Consider the following 17,754-nt stretch of genomic DNA (forward strand, 5'->3'; position numbering starts at 1 on the left):
TCCCACACCCCCGAAGGAAATACACAAAGCAGTAGGAAGACGAGGGTCCGAACATGCGTTTAGTATTTCTCCTGGATTCTGAAGATGATCCTGTCGAGGCTGTGGTTTCTGGAAGTTCAGTTTCTTCCTGCTTTGTTTTTCTTGCTTCAACTTTCTCAGCTTTGACTTCTTGCCTTCCTGACTTTCCTTTTATAAAATTATTTTACTTTAGTTTGGCTGCGCTGGGTCTAACCCACTCCAGTATTCTTGCCTGGAGAATCCCAGGGACGGGGAAGCCTGGTGGGCTGTCTATGGGGTCGCACAGAGTCGGACACGACTGAAGCGACTCAGCAGCAGCAGCAGCAGCAGCAGCAGCAGCAGCAGCAGCAGCAGCTGGGTCTTCACTGCCGCACCGCAGCTCTCGGCTGCATTGCACTGGCCTCCCTTGTTGCAGCACGCAGGCTTAGCTAGCTGCGGTGGGTCTTGGTTGCAGCACGTGGGGCCGTCCTTGTGTCATGCGTGATGTTTTGTTGCAGCGCTTAGACTCTCTAGGTACGGTACGTGGGCTTAGTTGCTGTGTGGCTTGTGGGATCTTAGTTCCCTGATCAGGGGTGGAATTTGAGTCCCCTGCATTGGAAGGTGGGGTCTTAACCACTGGACCACCAGGGAAATCCCCTTCCTGACTTTTCCACCTGCCGCTTGCACCTCCCCTCTCTGGCTGCCCAGGAATGGACCCCTTGCACATCTGGTCCCGGGTCCTCTTGGGTCTCTGGTCCCATTTGCCCCTCTGAACACGTCTGCTATGTGCCTGTGATGGACAGCGTCAGCTCTGCCCACTCCGTCTCTAGACCTGCATCCTGCCATCCTGGCCCCACAGCTTCCCTCGCTCCGTAGACTGCTCTTTATTTGGAAACCTTTTAAATGAGAGGACTTAGCAAGGGAGAGGGAGGCACTTGACAGAAGTGGCTCAGGAGAGCATTGAAGACCCTGGGCGCTCTGATTCCAAGGAGTCCATTTTTCCTGCTGGAACTTCTGGGCAGCTCCCATCCCGTTGGCCGGCATCTGTGTTGTCTCCTAATGTCAGGACTGGAGCCAAGCCCCATTTTCTCAGCCACCGTGAGCCCAGCCCCTTTTTACTGGACTTTCTGGATTTCCCTCATATAAGCAAAATTTTCTTTCCAGAAGGGGCCCTTTCTTTGGCCTCCCTGGGAGGGCTAAGAACTCAGAGTCTTCCGGCCTTGTGTTGTTGATCACAGGAGCCAGCCGTGGTGTCTGCCGGCCTGTGCCTGGCAAAGGGGTTGGTGGCTTGGGTCCTGCTGTTGGCTTTGGCAGAAGGATGATGATCCGACTGTTCTTCCCAACCTGGGGTCCCGCACACAGGGCTGGGTTCAGGCCGACGATGAGAAGGCAGGTCGAGAGAGAGTCCTGGGGAACCTGTCATCCTGTGACTGGTAGGGAGGGTCCTTTCTCATGGACATGTCTGTACCCACAGGAGAGAAGGGCCACTTGCTTGCAGTCCTGAGGAAAGAAACCCATCAACACTAGTTTTAAATAAATATCAACTATGTCTGAAAAGTGCAAGTGTTAGTCACTTCGTCGTGTCTGACTCTTTGCGACCCCGTGGACGGTAGCCCACCAGGCTCCTCCATCCATGGGATTCTCCAGGCAAGAATCCTGGAGTGGGTTGCCATTCCCTTCTCTGGGGGATCGTCCCAACCCAGGGATTGTACTTGGGTGTCCTGCATTGAGCCACCATTTAAACCAAACAGAAGGTGACTGGAAGGACCCCAACACCTTCAACTGTTTTGCACCTCTGAATCCAATCTTAACACTGATTTTTAACTCACCTTGTAAGGTTTTGTGAGCATGAAATGAGATGCTGTCAAGCACTTAAATTAGGGTTTGACCCGTGGTCCCCACCACGTGAATATCCCTCCCTTGCTCTCCTGACCCCTTATCAACCACATTATCTCCAGGCTGAGGTACAGGAGAGGACGCTGGCAATTCAGGAGGCAAAACTATGCTGGCCGCATCTCTGGGTTTCATCTGGGAGAGGCTTTCGCTGGCTGCCTGGCTGCTTCTGTAGTAGGAAATTCTAGGCTGATTTCCAGAGAGTCAGCAGTGGTGAACTTTAATTAAAGGCTCAGAACATTCTTTCTGGAGTCCCTGCACCTGCCCACGGTCCTGCTCGGGGTACCTGAACCTGTGTGCCTTTAATCCACCTCAAGGGGCAGGGAAAGCCTGACCACTTTTTGTCAGACCAGGAAGGAGGGTGCCCCACCTGCCGCTGTATCAGATGATGTGGGCTTGGCAGGAGCTGAGAGCAGTAAGTTACCCCTCCGGCTAGCATGGCTACCCTCTTCCCCCGTCCCCCCGATACCCATCTCCTGCCCCAGTCTGAGCTCCTGAGGATGGTGCAGTCATCGCATGGCTTAGGTCACCGCCTCAGGGACCCTGCTGAATGCTGACCTTGGTCTCGGGCTGGCCACTTTGGTCTGGAAGCCTTGTCTTTGTTTGGCCTTCTGAGCTGCCCTCAGATGACAGCTCCCCTTTCAGGGCTGCTACAAAGTCTGAGCCTAAATGATGCTGCCTGACATGGGTTACTTGCTTTCTGGCTTGAAAGCAAGAGAACGGGTAAGATGCCCTTCAGGGAGTCTGTTGGCCTGTGGGTTATAGGGCATGTGGTGTCTTGAGCCATTTCAAAACCAAAGTATAATATACGGACAGAAAGGTGTATGCACAAAAAAGTATACAACTCCCTGAATTTTTAAAAACTGAACACACCCTTATACCCATTACCCAGATCAAGGAAGAACATTATAAATTAGTCCCCCACATATGAACCTTCAAGATGCAAACTCTCAAACATGCGAACGCGCTTCCACCTGTCCGTTGACATCAGGTGTGAGTGAACTGGCAGCTTGCCCTCCATCTCCTGTTGTTGACCATCCTTCAGCTCCACCATCTCTCAGCTCCTCTCCCTCCTCCAGTCAGTAACTCTTCTTGCCTGGTCACTCGATGCCAGCCCCTGTGTGCCAGCTGTTGTACTGGACTATTGTACTTTTCAAGATATTGTACCTTGAGATTAAAAATGTTTTCTTTATTTTTTGTGTCTATTGTTTATGTGCTATTTGTGTGAAAAGTATTGTAAACCTATTACAGTATAGCACTCTATAGCTGACTGTGTTGGGTACCTAGGCTAAATTTTGGGGCTTAGGAAAAGTGCTCTCGGAACAGAACTCGTTGGTATGTAGGGAACTTACCGTATCAACACCTGAAGTCCCCCCACCCTCACCCATTTCCCTTCTGGTCGCTGCCTTCCTCGGGCTAATAACCATCTGTATTTAACACAGTTATTTTGCTTCTGAACCTTAAAGAAATGGAATTGTACTGTATAATAATTTCTCTGTACCTGTCTTCTTTTGTTCAGAGGGGGTGTGTTGTCCATGTGGTTGTGCGCTCTTATATTTTGTCCGTTCTTGTTGTATAATATTCTTTGGGGCAAATGTGTCAGAACATATTTATCCATTCTCTTGCTTAGGGCCATCTGGGTAGTTCCCAGTTTGGGGGGTGTTATGAACAGTGCTGGGCTTCCCAGGTGGCGCTAGTGGTAAAGACCCCACCTGCCAATGCAGAGACATAAGAGACGCGGGTTCCATCTCTGGGTCAGGAATCTCCCCTGGAGAAGGAAATGGCAACCCACTCCAGTATTGTTGCCTGGAGAATCTCATGGACAGAGGAGCCTGGCGGGCTACAACCCACAGGGTCACAAAGAGTCGGACACAACTGAAGCGACTTAGCATGCATGTACACACACACACACACACACACACACACACACACACACACACACATATGTGAATCACTTTGCTGTACCCATGAAACTAAAACAACATTGTAAATCAACTATACTTCAATAAGAGCAATTCTGGATGAACTTAAAAAGAACTTTCTTATTATAGTCCCAAATATTCAGTGCTATAAATTTCCAAGTATTACTGGCATTCTAGGTGTAATGGCATCTCACAAATTTTGATATGTGTGTTTTTTTTTTACTCAGTCAAAAATACTTTCTCGTTTCCTTTGTGATTTCTTCTTTGACCCCTGGGTTACGTAGAAAGATATTATTTAATTTCCAAATATTTGGGGATTTTTCCAGACATCTTTCTGCTGTTTAATTTAGCTGTGTTCATAGTAAAACATTTTTACTATTTCATTTTTTAAAAAATTTGTTAGATTTGCTTCACGATTCAAAATATGGTTCTTGGTGACGATGTATTACGAGGAATGTGGTTTTTGTTGTTGTTTGATGGTGTGTTATATAGATATTAATTTGGTCAAGTTGGTTTGAAGTGACTGTTGTATCCTTATTGCTATTTTTTGTACTTGCTCTGTCAACTACTAAAGAGAAGTGTTGAAGTCCCTTATTTATACAGGAAGATATATGTATTTATCCTTCTAGTTCAATTCTGTCAGTTTTTTTTCCTTCAGTTTTTGTTGCTATGGACCATTTTTCAAGTCATTCTGGATTTTTTTTTACAATATTGCTTCTGTTTTATGTTTCGGTTTTTTGGCTGAGACACAAGGTATCTTGGCTCCCTGACCAAAGATTGAATCTGCAGCCCCTGCATTGAAAGGTGAAGTCTTAACCACTGAGCCGCTGGGGAAATTCTTAGTTCTCAGTTTTTATTGCGTATATTTTGATGTGCGCATTTGGCATAGTATTTTAGTATGTGTATCAATATTTAGGATTATTTGGTCTTAATGAATTGATCACTGTATGATTATTTGATCATCCCTTTTATACCTTAGCCTTCTTTTCATTAGTATTGGCATGGTATGTCTTTTTCCATTCCTTTGCTTTCATTCTGTAAATGCCCTTATATTTCATGTGGGTTTCTTATACATTTATATTTAATGTAATCATTTATGTTTTTGTATTTTAAATCTACCATATCACTATTTGTTTTCACTTGTTACGTATGTCCTTTTTTTCCTGTTTTTCTTCTTTTCATGCCCTCTTTTGAAATCTTATAATTTCATTTTATCTCCAGTATCAGCCATTTAAAAAACTTGGTGGTTGCTCCAGGGTTTACAGAATACATCATCAAGGTATCATATTTTTCTTTCAAATAATATATACTACTTCAACATAGAGCGTAAGAACCTTAAAACAGCACACCTCAGTTTCCTCCCTCAATTTCCTCCTTCCTCTGTTTTGTGCTACTACTGCACACATTCCACTTTAATGTCTGTTGTGAACACCACAAAATGTTGTAGCTGGTTTTGTTCTATGCCAGTGTTTCTCAAACTTTTTTCCCCATTGTTTCTTTCCTAAGGCACTTTGTAGACATTATTTTTTTCTTGAATTTCCTCTTCACGGTTAAAATACTACAGATGTACTATACGTCAGTTTATGTTCTTTGGCCTTCTGGAGGCCTTAAAAATAACTGTAATAACTAAGATAGTTTTTGGCTTCCAAAGAACCAATTTTGTCCCCTTGGAGACAATTTTGCCCCCATTGAGAATGATATTTTAGACAGTGAATTACCTTTTAAAAAGATAAAAAATAAGAAGAATGTGTTTACATTTACCATTATTTTTTACTATTTCTGGCACTCTCACATGAAAGATCTGTATACCTAGTTTTAACTAAAGAACTTCCTTCCACATTTCTGGTTGTGCAGAGCTGTTGGCAGTGAATTCCCTCAGCCTTTGCTTGCTGAAATAGTTTTTATTTTGTCTCCTTTTTGAAAGCCGCTTTCTTTCTGTATAGTATCCTGGATTGACTGTTTTTTTTTTTTTCCATACTTTAAAGTTGCCACTCTCTTATCTTATGGCCTGCATAGTTTCTGCCAAGAACTTGTCTATAAATCTCACCTTTGTTCCTTTGTACCTAATACCCCCCCTCCTCATTCCTCCCACCCCTACCACTCCAGTGTTCTTCCCTGGTGGCTCAGCAGGCAAGAATCTGCCTGCAGTGTGTGAGCCATAGGATACATGGGTTCAATCCCTGGGTCAGGAAGATCCCCCGAAGGAGGGCATGGCAACCGACTCCAGTATTCTTTCCTGGAGAATCTCCATGGACAAAGGAGCCTGGTGGGCTACAGTCCATAGGGTCGCAAAGAGTTGGAAATGACTGAAGCAACTTGGCATGCACACACTACCGCTCCAACTTAAAGGTTTCTTTCTTCCTATCTTTGCTTTTCAGAAGTTTCATTATGATGTGTCTAAGTGTGTGAGGTTTTATTTTTATTTTTTGACCTGTTTGCTTGGGGTTCCTTGGAGTTCTTGGATCTGTTTTGTTATTTTTGATTAATTTTGGAAAATTCTTAATCATAATCCATGGAGATATTCCTTCTATCCTGTTTCTCTTACTCCTCTGGGACTTCAGTTACATATATGATACCTTCTTTGATACTGCCTGTAGCCCTTGATCAATAGATTCTATTTTCTTCTTTATTGTTTGTATCTTAGTTTGGATAGTATTCATTGACTTACATGCAAGTTTATTGAGTCTTTCCTCAGTTGCATTCAGTCACCTGCTAAGACACTGTAATGAAGACCTTTTTTATATCTGATAAAATATTTTTGCTCTAGTATTTCCATGTTACACTCTTGTGTTTCTGTCTCTCTGTGGACATTTCCAATTTTTTCTTTTCTATTAGATTCTTCCTTAGAGTATTATTATAATTATTTTAAAGTCCCTGTATGGGACATCCCTGGTGGTCCAGTGGTTAAGATTTCACATTCCATTGCAGGTTCAATCCCTGGTTGGGGACTTAAGATCCCATAGGCCTCATGGGCAAAAATCAAAACATACAACAGAAGCAATATTGTCACAAATTTAATAAAATTTTAAAAATGGTTCACATCAAAAAAAAAAAAAAAAAAGAAAGAAAGAAAAAGAGAAAGAGAGAGAAAATCCCTGTGTGATATTTATGGTATCAAGATCAACTTTGGTTTTATTGATTTCCTCATTTCTTGAACAGTACATTTTTCGTGTTTCTCAAGCTTTAAAAAAACTAACCTTCATCTATGTGTATTTATTTGGCTGCTCCAGGTCTTAGTTGCAGCATGTAAGCTCTAGTTCCCTGACCAGGGATCGAACCCAAGCCCCCTGCATTAGGAAAGTGGAGTCTCAACTGCTGGACCACCAAGGAAGTCCCTCTCAAGATTCTTTTTTTTCTCAATTCTGGACACTGTGTTTTAAAGGACAGTAGAGACTGAAGTACATGGTATTTATGCCCAGAAATGGGCTTATGCCTCTCTGTCAGGCCTTCAGTAGTGGAGTGGGGTCAGGCCAGTCAGAGGTGGAGGTGGCTTTGGATGTCATTGCTGCTGGGGTCACTCAGCGCACCACGGACTTCAGATCCCTTCAGTGGTGGGATTCTGTGACAACCCTCCTGGGGGTTGTCGTCAGTGTTCGTCACCAAGCCGTGTCCAGCTCTTTGCGACCCCATGAACTGCAGCACGCCAAGCTTCCCTGTCCTTCACTATCTCCTTGAGTTTGCTCCAACTCGTGTGCATTGAGTCAGTGATGCTATCTAACCATCTTATCCTCTGTCTCCCCCTGCTCCTCTTGTCCTCAGTCTTTCTCAGCACGAGTCAGCTCTTTTCCAATGAGTTGGCTCTTCACATCGGGCGGCCAGAGTATCGGAGCTTCAACTTCAGCATCAGCCCTTCCAGTGAAATATTTAGGGTTGATTTTCCTTAGGATTGACTGGTTGGATCTCCTTGCTGCCCAAGGGACTCTCAAAAGTCTTCTCTGGCATCCCAGTTTGAAAGCATCAGTTCTTCAGCGCTCAGCCTTCTTTATGGTCCAACTCTCAGATCCATTGTAAAGCACTGGGAATTGGTCCTCATGGTTCCCTTTCAGCCCTTTGCCCCATGGAGTCTCTCTCCTGCCCCTCCCCAGCATCCGACTGCTGATTTTTGTTACCCTCTACTTGAGGCTTTTGGTTAAAAGTAAGATGGCTCAGGGAGATGGGTGGGCTTTCTCGCCTGTATGCATCTAAGGGCTCTCTCTGGCCCCTTTGTTGCCTACAGTCCTTCTCATGAGAAACCTGCTGGTCTTCCCATAGGATCTTGCAAATGAGTACAACCTCCTCTTGTGTCTGGAGTGCCCAGTTATTCAATATGTCATGCTGACCTTCGCTCAGCTTCCAGTGTCTTGAAAATTTTTAGCTGTTTCTTCTTACTCACTTTATGGGACTGCCTTTCTGTCTCATGCTCAACAAAACTGTTGTGAGTCCATTTTTCCTTGGAGGAGCTTGTCATTTTAAAAAAGTGCGGCTCGTCTGGTTACCTCGCAACCTCTACTCTCTGATGGGGTCACGAAAAATTTTGATTCACAGGTTATCTAGCTTTCTTTTATTGTTAGGATGAAACCTACATTTCCTGGCAGTTGTCTACATCCTAAGTGGAAACAGTGCTCTGCTGCTGCTAAATTGCTTCCTTCGTGTCCAACTCTGTGTGACCCCATAGACGGCAGCCCACCAGGCTCCCCCATCCCGGGGATTCTCCAGGCAAGAACACTGGAGTGGGTTGCCATTTCCTTCTCCAATGCATGAAAGTGAAAAGTGAAAGGGAAGTCACTCAGTTGTGTCTGACTCTTCGTGACCCCATGGACTGCAGCCCGCCAGGCTCCTTCATCCATGGGATTTTCCAGGCAAGAGGACTGGAGTTGGGTGCCGTCGCCTTCGATAAATAAGTTTTTATTTGTTCTCCTTACTCTCTAGTCCTTAGATCAAAATGTGAGCTGAGCTCTTATTTCCCTCCTGTGTTTTATGTCAGAGGCTCCTGAGAAATAAAATATACTTCTTCTCCGTGGATTGTGTTTCCTCATCAAGCATCCGTAATCAATACTCATCTAAGGGAAAACCCTTTGTAGAGACTGAATGTGGTCATTTATTAACCGTGTGATCTGGGGAACAAAAAGATATGGATGGTACCTTTTCTTTCAGAAAGAAACCACTTTTTATAAAAAGGAATTCATGACAAAACAGAGTTAAAAAATGCAGAAGGATTAAAAAAACAAAGCAATAAAACCACCCATAGTCCCATCAGCCAAAGAAACCATGACCCATATTTTATCTAATTTCTTCCAGTTATTTTTCTATGACTGTATTTATATTGGTTTGTATACATCAGTGTGTGTGTGTGTGTGTGTGTGTGTGTCTGTGTATGTTAGTTGCTCAGTCATATTTGACTCTTTGTGACCCCATGGACTGAAGGCCACTAGGCTCCTCTGTCCCTGGAATTCTCCAGGCAAGAATACTGGAGTGGGTTGCCATGCCCTTCTCCAGAGGATCTTCCCAACCTAGGGACTGAACCCAGGTCTCCTGCATTGCAGGCAGATTCTTTACTGTCTGAACCACCAGGGAAGCCCATACATCAGGATGTATGCCCCCGAATTTGTGTGTTTTATCCAGATAAGCAATTTCAAAAAGGTGTGTTTTTCTGTGGGTTGAGTGCTATGGCACTCATGGAATTCTGATATGTTATTCATGTGTGTCTGGTAAAGATGCCAAAATATATGACCTATTCTCAGTTTGTTCTTAGGCCTGGATTCCTCTGTGCAACTTCTTTCCATGAACAGGTGTGCGTATGCGATTCTAAGGGAATGAGATTCATTTCAGAAAAGACCAGCTGTTGATTCTTGTGCTGAGGTCCAACCCCCCACCTTCCCCAGATAACTTCCGTCCCTTGTGCCGACCCGTTGTCAGGTTTAGAGCAAACAGAAAGAGGGAAAGTCTATGATCTTCTTAGTGTATGTTTCATTTTCTTCTTTTTTCCAGAAAGTATTTTGGAGAAAAGATCGGACTGTATTTTGCCTGGCTGGGATTATATACATCCTTCCTCATCCCGTCGTCTGTCATTGGGATCATCGTGTTTCTTTACGGATGTGCAACCATCGAAGAAGATATTCCCAGGTGAGCTGACTTTAAAGGCGAAGGCTCAGTTCCCACATGTCAGTCGTTCAGAGTGTCATCCCAGTTGCGAGGACATCGTACATTTCACACGTATCCCTCCAGAGCCCCATCCTGTGTCCTCCTTCCCACTTCCCTTCCTTCTCTCCGGAGAGAGCGGGGAGCATCGGATTCTGAGAAGAGCTCAGAGCCACGCTGAGTGTGGCCGCTTCCTTTCCTGGTCAGACTCTTCTCCAGGACCAGGGTCTGATTGGGCAGGTGGAAGAGAACTGGTGAGATAGGAAACCATGCCTGGGAAAAGCTTTTCCCCCCTCAATTTTGTGGCATTTTTCTCTCATTTCCATACCAAGGCAGCAAGTGTTCAGTGGTGTTGGGTGAAGATGGCATCTATGTGGCCAGATACTGCTGGGATAAAATGCTATGAGCTTGAGGACACCTCAGCCCCAGCTCTGGGAGTCAGAGACTGCAGGAGGTGACGGGGGGCTCTTGGAGACCCAGGAGATGGAACAAAGGCTGGTCCTGATGAGGAAAAGAGATCCTACAGGAAAATAGACACTCAACAAAGGAACATCCTTTAGGGTGCACTGTTTTACATATTAGCCTTGAGATGGGATACCTTGCTCCCTGACTTTCCATTTCCTCGGCTGTGAAATGGCAGTGCTAACACCTGCCTCATGGTGGTATCCTGAGGATTAAAGGAGACAGTGTCTGGCAGCCAGCAAAGTATTCATAAACAATTCTTGAATGAACCAACATAGGCAGAAATAGAGCACAGGGGACAGAAGAGACACTTAGCCAGTGTTTAGAGTTTAAAGCTCTTGGCAACTCCAGAACTGTCCTGGCAAACTGAAGCATCATTTGTGTATTTTAATACTCTTGCAGTTGCAAGTGATAGAAATGCATGGGAACTAGCATGAGCAAAAAAGGGAATTTATCCTCAGGGTTCGGTGGGGAGGCCTCGGTGGATCCAGTGGCTGGCATGTGGCTCACCGAAAGGACCGTGGAAATAGGGATTCCTTCTATTTACTGGCGGTCTCTGATTCTTTCAAGTATTTCTTGTTTTACTACAGAGTTTCTCTGTAGGATGTGAATGTTGCTACTTAGTAGCTCACGGGGTGTCACATTTTAAGAGCTTTATATGTGATTGATCCTAAGTGAAGAAGTCCTGTGGACTCTTTTTGGCTTAAGTGAAGGCTGTCGACCAGCTGATCATGTCTGGGGTTGGGGGGCAGGCTGACACTGTGCCATGGGGACTCTCCTTCAATAGCCCGGGGGATGGGGGCACTGGGCAGCCTGCAGGTGTCCACTGCAGTGGCGGGTGGTGATGGGGAAGTCAGGACCTCCTGAAGAAACAGGGAGAGCTGGGCTGTTTGAGGATAGCATGATAAGTGGTAAGAACCAGGTGGCTCTGGCCTCTGTGTCACTCTGTAGAAAAGCTCTTGCAAATTAGCAAAACTGGTGATGACATGTATGTAGTTAGAATGAAGCTAAATACCTTAGTATAAGCACAAGGATTTGAATATGTTTGTGTATAGAACCCTGTCATCATCCATCCAGGATTCTTGACTGGAATTCTGGGACCTTTGAGCTATGTTTTCAGGGCTCTGCCGTCCACAGCATAAAGGAAGAAGGGGTGTGTGTGTGTGTGTGTGTGTGTGCACACATGTGCTCAGTCATGTCTGACTCTTTGCCACCCCATGGACTGTAGCCCACCAGAATCCTCTGTCCATGGAACTCTCCAGGCAAGAAAACTGGAGTGGGTTGCCATTTCCTTCTCCAGGGAATCTTTCCGACCTGGAGATGAAACCCATATCTCCTGCGTTGGCAGGCAGGTTCTTTACCCCTGCGCCACTTGGGAAGTCCAAAGGAAGAAGGAATACACACTGCATTCCTAGTGTGAGTTGCACCAGTGCTGATGGTTTTATGTGCTGTGTCTTCGATCCTGAAGCGATCGATGTTGTCAACAATAGGTGGCCTTATTCTCACCTCAGAGACGTGGAGGCATGGTCTCCATGGAGAAGCAAGGCCACCTAGCTTGTCCAACTTCAGCAAGTCATAGTTGTCAGGGTTGGGATTAAAAAATAAAAAATTAGCCCCTGGTTCTAACCCAGATCAGTGAAATCACATTGATGTTTTATTCACTTATTTTTTACCCATGCCCCTTGGCTTGTGGAATCTTAGTTCCTTGACCAGGGATTGAACCCACAGCCCCTGTAGTGGAAGCGTGGAGTCTCAACCCCTGAACTGCCAGGGAAGTCCACCACGGTTGAGGTTTGACCTCTGTTGCCTCCTGGCTTTCCAGGTGACTCAGTGGTAAAGAACCCGCCTACCAATGCAGGAGACTCAGGAAATGCAATTTTAATCTCTGGATTGGGAAGATCCCCTGGAGTAGGAAATGGTTACACACTCCAGTATTCTTGCCTGAGAAATCCCATGGACAGAGGAGCCTGGTGGGCTACAGTCCATGGGGTTGAAAAGAGTCAGACATGATTAAGCAGCTGAGCACATAGGCACACGCCTCCTGTTCCAAAGCCTTTGCTTTCCCCAGTAATCTGTGGCGTCTTCCCCAGGGCTCTGACCCTCCTTGGCAGCCCAGGAGCTCTAGCTAGCCGCTCCTGGTGCCTTCTCAGAGAACACAGCTCCATTGCCCCATTATGATTGCTGGGGATAGGGGTCTCAGGTTGATCTGAACTGGAGGACTCATCCCATGCACTGAGGACCAACAGCTCGGCGGGTAGAGAGTCCATGTGCTGGTTGATATCAGGACTTGGGACTTGTGCCCTGGTTCCCCACATGGGAACCCGTGTGACAGTGGTCAGTGCAGCTGGAGGGGACCGTGGTCTACACATGCTACAAAGGCGTGTACCCACGCACATGTTTGGGCTCTCGTAGGTGTGCAGGTGTACATGCTTGTACAATGAGATCATCATTATTGCAGATACATCACAATGCCTGTTGAGTGTGTGATGTCTTATAAACTATGGACAGCAGTCCATTGGTGGATTATAGAATCAATTTAATGGTTATCTTTTAAATGAACTAGAATAAGGGTCTTCCCTGGTGATCCAGTGGCTAAGACTCCAATCTCCCAATACAGGGGGACTGGATTTGATCCCTGGTTTGGGAACTTGATCCTACATGTTGCAAGTAAGAGTTCACATCCGATGACTAAAAGATCCTGCATGCCCAACTATGACCTGGTGCAGCCAAGTAAATAAATAAGTATTTTTAAAAATGCAGTAGAATAAGACTAAAGGAAATCAACCCTGAAGATTCATTGGAAGGACTGATGGTGAAGCTGAAGCTCCAGTACTTTGGCCACCTGATGTGAAGAGCTGACTCACTGGGAAAGACCCTGATGCTGGGAACGATTCAAGGCAGAAGGAGAAGGCGGTGACAGAGGATGAGATGGTGGGATGGCATCATCGACTCAATGGACATGAGTTTGAGCAAACTCCAGGAGTTAGTGAGGGACAGGGAAGCCTGCCGTGATACAGTCCGTGGAGTCACAAAGAGTCGGTGGATATGACTGAGTGACTGAACAACAAAGAATAAGATAAGATAGAGTGGAATGAAATATAATTTTAGCATGCAGCATGAGAAGGAACTATCAGAATTGTTTCATGACATTTAATTTAGTGATATAAGCGTATTTATGGATAGAGTATATGTCTATATTCGCATAGTGGAGTCTCTTGTAAAATTTGTTGAACTTTTTCAACTTTCCAAAATGAAAATGTGTAAAATTGGCTGCTATAAAATTTGAAATTTTGATTCTCAGTTTTTCAGACTCAGAATAAGGTGTGGCCAGTCAGGAAGGTGTACATAGAAAAAGTCAAGCATATTATGAAGTAGTTTTTGAGAACTGCTCCTCAGTCATAATTGTATATCTGTCAAAAGTCCAAGCTCTATGCCTGATGAACACTCACAAACAATCCATATCACTACTTGTCAATAAAAGTTGTTGCTACGTCACTTCAGTCGTGTCTGACTCTGTGCGACCCCAGAGACGGCAGCCCACCAGGCTCCCCCTTCCCTGGGATTCTCCAGGCAAGAACACTGGAGTGAGTTGCCGTTTCCCTCTCCAATGCATGAAAGTGAAAAGTGAAAGGGAAGTCGCTCAGTCGTGCCCGACTCTTAGCCACCCCATGGACTGCAGCCCACCAGGCTCCTCCATCCGTGGGATTTTCCAGGCAAGAGTACTGGAGTGGGGTGCCATTGCCTTCTCCTGTCAAGAAAAGAACAGCCTCTAAATCCCAATATAGAATCCGGACAAATTCATGCCCTTGGAGGGTTTGTGTCTATCAGCTGCTCCTTGTTTTGTTGTTTAGCTGCCGAGGCATGTCCGACTCTTTGCGGACCCATGAACTGAAGGACGCCAGGCTTCCCTGTCCTCCCAGCCACTCCTAGGCAATTAAAAACTTTCACCCTTCCTGGAATTGTTTTAAAGATCTTCACTTTGGGCATTAGGCCTGGAATTTAGTATCTGTATATCACTCCAGTACTCTTGCCTGGAAAATGCCAGGGACGGAGGAGCCTGGTGGGCTGCAGTCCATGGGGTCGCTAAGAGTCAGACACGACCGAACGACTTCACTTTCACTTTTCATTTTCATGCATTGGAGAAGGAAGTGGCAACCCACTCCAGTGTTCTTGCCTGGAGAATCCCAGGGACAGAGGAGCCTTGTGGGCTGCCGTCTATGGGGTAGCACAGAGTTGGACACAACTGAAGCGACTTAGCATAACATAGCATAGCATATCACTTTTTAAAAAATGTTTTATTCTAAAAAAAAAATGTTTTATTCTGAGAACCGTATAGATTCACTGGAAGCAGTAAAGAGAGTGCAGAGGGGCCCAATGTGCCCTTCATCCAGTTTCCCCCAATGATTATGTCTCATAAAGCCACAGTCCAGCATCAAACCCAGAAAAGTTACATTGTGTGGGACTTTAAATGATACCTTTTATCACCAGTAACTTTGATATGTGAGTCACATGCTTTACTTAATAGTATTTCCATATGTGTGTGATATGTCTATAGACCTTTCGTCTGCTTAGCAAGGGGTTGGTTCCATTTGTTCTCCATTTGCTTACATGCATAGGAAAGACTGGAGCATTTTTTTTTTAAAGGTGATTAATCTAAACCATATTTTTAAAAAAGCGGGTTACTTTAGAGCTGAGATCTTAATAGCAGATGTTCTGTCTGAATTTCTTGAATAATTGCCTCCCTTTGTGGCTAGTAGAGCCCTGTATGTCACTTGACTTGTGAGCAGTGGGTCACTCGTTGAGAACACCACCCACTCCGGGGTCTTGGTTCACCTGATGGTCAAGCCATTCATCAGCCTTCTTCTGTGTCCAAGAGAACATGATAGGTTGAAGAAACACGTCATTGGATTTATAGCCACTGTGGCTTCTAACTAAGAGTCTGTGGATGATGCAGCTAGTGAAGGACCGAGACCTGAATTTAGTGAATGACCCCGACCTGACTTCAGTTCTCGAGGCGTCTCCCCCTTTTACAGCTTGTCTCAGAGACTATAAAGTCCTTTAATGTCATCCTAAGGCGGAATTTCTCCAAAATCCTCTTCCAATTGCTTGCATCAAAAAACTCCAAAGATGCAACAAAAAATCCCCAACCCAATGCATACAGAGCATTCTGACTTCAAACCTAAATGATGCGGGACTATCCATGCTACCGTGGCTACCATTTTGTACAAATGATTGTCAGTTGACTGTATTCTAATTTTAAAACCATTTATGGGCACAGCATTCACATTTCAAAGTACTCTGTACCAAGGTGGTGCTAATATTTTTTTTTTCCCCTGACCTTTTAGCGTGGACTAGTTTTGATTGAGATTAGGTTTTCTAGGATTATCCATCTCCTTGTATATATGTAAAAAATCTCCTCCATGACAAAGATTTGAGAAGCAGTGGCAGATTTTATTTTCTTGGGCTCCAAAATCACTGCGGATAGTGACTTTGTAGTCATGAAAATAAAAGACACTTGCTCCTTGGAAGAAAAACCATGACAAACTTAGACAGTGTATTAAAAAGCAGAGATATCCCTTTGCTGACAAAGGTCTGTAAAGTAGCAGCTATGGTTTTTCGTGAGGGCTAACCTCATAGCTCAGTCCATAAAGAATCTGCCTGCAATGCAGGAGACCTGGTTCAATTCTTGGGTCAGGAAGATCCCTTGGAGAAGGAAATGGCAATTCTCTCCAGTATTCCTGCCTGGAGAATCCCATGGACAGAGGAGCCTAGCAGGCTAAAGTCCATAGGGTCACAAGAATCAGACACAATTTAGGGACAAAACCGCCACCGCCATGGTTTTTCTGGTAGTCGTATATGGATGTGAGTTGGACCATAAAGGTGGGTGAGCACCCAAGAATTGATGTTTTTGGACTGTGGTGACGGAGAAGACTCTTGGGAGTCCCTGGGACAGCAAGATCAAACCAGTCAATCCTAAAGGAAATCAACCCTGAATATTTACTGGAAGAACTGATGCTGAAGCTGAAGCTTCACTGCTTTGACCACCTAATTCGAAGAGCTGACTCGTTGGAAAATACCTTGATGCTGGAAAAGTGTGAAGGCAGGAGGAGAAGGGGGTGGCAGAGGGTGAGATGGTTGATTGGTGATGAATTTGAGCAAATTCCGGAAGGTACTGAAGTATAGGGAAGCCTGGCATGCTGCAGTCCATGGAGTTGCAAAGAGTTGGACTCGACTTAATGACTAAACAGACACGGCTTAGAAGCAAAGCTGTTTGCTTGACTTTGTGCAAACTGACAAGTTTTCCGTGTGAATCTGTTTTCTAATCGGTACTCTCCTCCTAAAAGCACCAGCTCCTCTACCAGGCAGCCACCACGTGTCTGGCCCAGAAGACTTCAGTCCTGCTCTCCAGTTACCAATAAACACATGCCCAGGTGAAGTCAGCATGGCTGAACTTACTATTAAGAAATTACTATTTAATATTGTCGATGTGAGTGAGTCACCGATCTCGACACTTGCCAGTGGCGTGCTCAGCAGCAAGTCTGTGGAGGAGCTGGGATTTATTCTGAGACCCGGAGTTTCCATTCTCTCACACAGAAGGACTTCCCTGCCGAGGCTCATTAAAAACAAGACTGAGAGCTGGGACTTGACAGACACCGACAGCCCTCAGTGAAACCTTTTGACTGCTTAGCGATGGGAGCTAGACACAGGCATCCAGCCGGCTTCTGGGTTTTATCTAAGCCCTTGGCTCAGGCACCCCGGTACCTGCTCCCTCAGCCAGCCGTACCGTGCTCGGTAGCGCCCTCTGCTGCCTCTTTGCGGAGAAAACCCAGCTGTTTCAGCCTGTGATCCCTGCCTCCCCATCATGGGGTCTCCTCCAGCTGCTCTGTGAGAACAGCCAGTGCTGCATTTTCGTGAAATCTCTAGTTCTCCACCCTTCTCCCCAAAGTGATGAGCTTAGCCATCTACTCATCCCCGAGGGGAAATATCACACACCGGAGTGCTGAGTTCATTCATTTTCCTACCAGACTGCAGTGTGGAGGGTTATTGGGGAAACCAGTTGGGGCTGAGAAATCCTCGGTTCTTATTTGCAAGCACCGATGAGCCTGAAGTTATTGGGTCCAGCTGATCCACCTAACAAGTGAATGGAATTTCAAATATATGCCTAAGTCCAGTAAAGAGAAATATACTGAAAAGAGGTGAGAATAGAGGTGGTGTTTATTTGACTCATGCTTTGTTCTCTTGGATTCTTGGAATCTAGATTTTGGGGGCATTTACCTTATTTTTCCCTGGTGGCTTCCCTGGACTTCCCTGGTGGCTCAGACGGTTAAGAATCTGCTTGCAGTGCAGGAGACCTGGATTCGAT

General features: G+C 45.3%; 1 protein-coding gene across 1 annotated transcript in view; it reads left to right on the plus strand.

Annotated features, from left to right (window-relative positions):
• ANO2 (anoctamin 2) overlaps positions 1-17,754 on the plus strand; it is a 334,451-nt gene that overhangs the window by 139,674 nt on the left and 177,023 nt on the right. Inside the window, exon 10 of the mRNA XM_013964246.2 lies at positions 9,780-9,914. Coding sequence (XP_013819700.2) covers positions 9,780-9,914 — 135 coding nt within the window. The remainder of the gene's footprint in view (positions 1-9,779; positions 9,915-17,754) is intronic.

The sequence above is a fragment of the Capra hircus genome, chromosome 5 (genome assembly GCF_001704415.2).
Source record: "Capra hircus breed San Clemente chromosome 5, ASM170441v1, whole genome shotgun sequence".
Lineage (NCBI taxonomy): Eukaryota > Metazoa > Chordata > Mammalia > Artiodactyla > Bovidae > Capra > Capra hircus.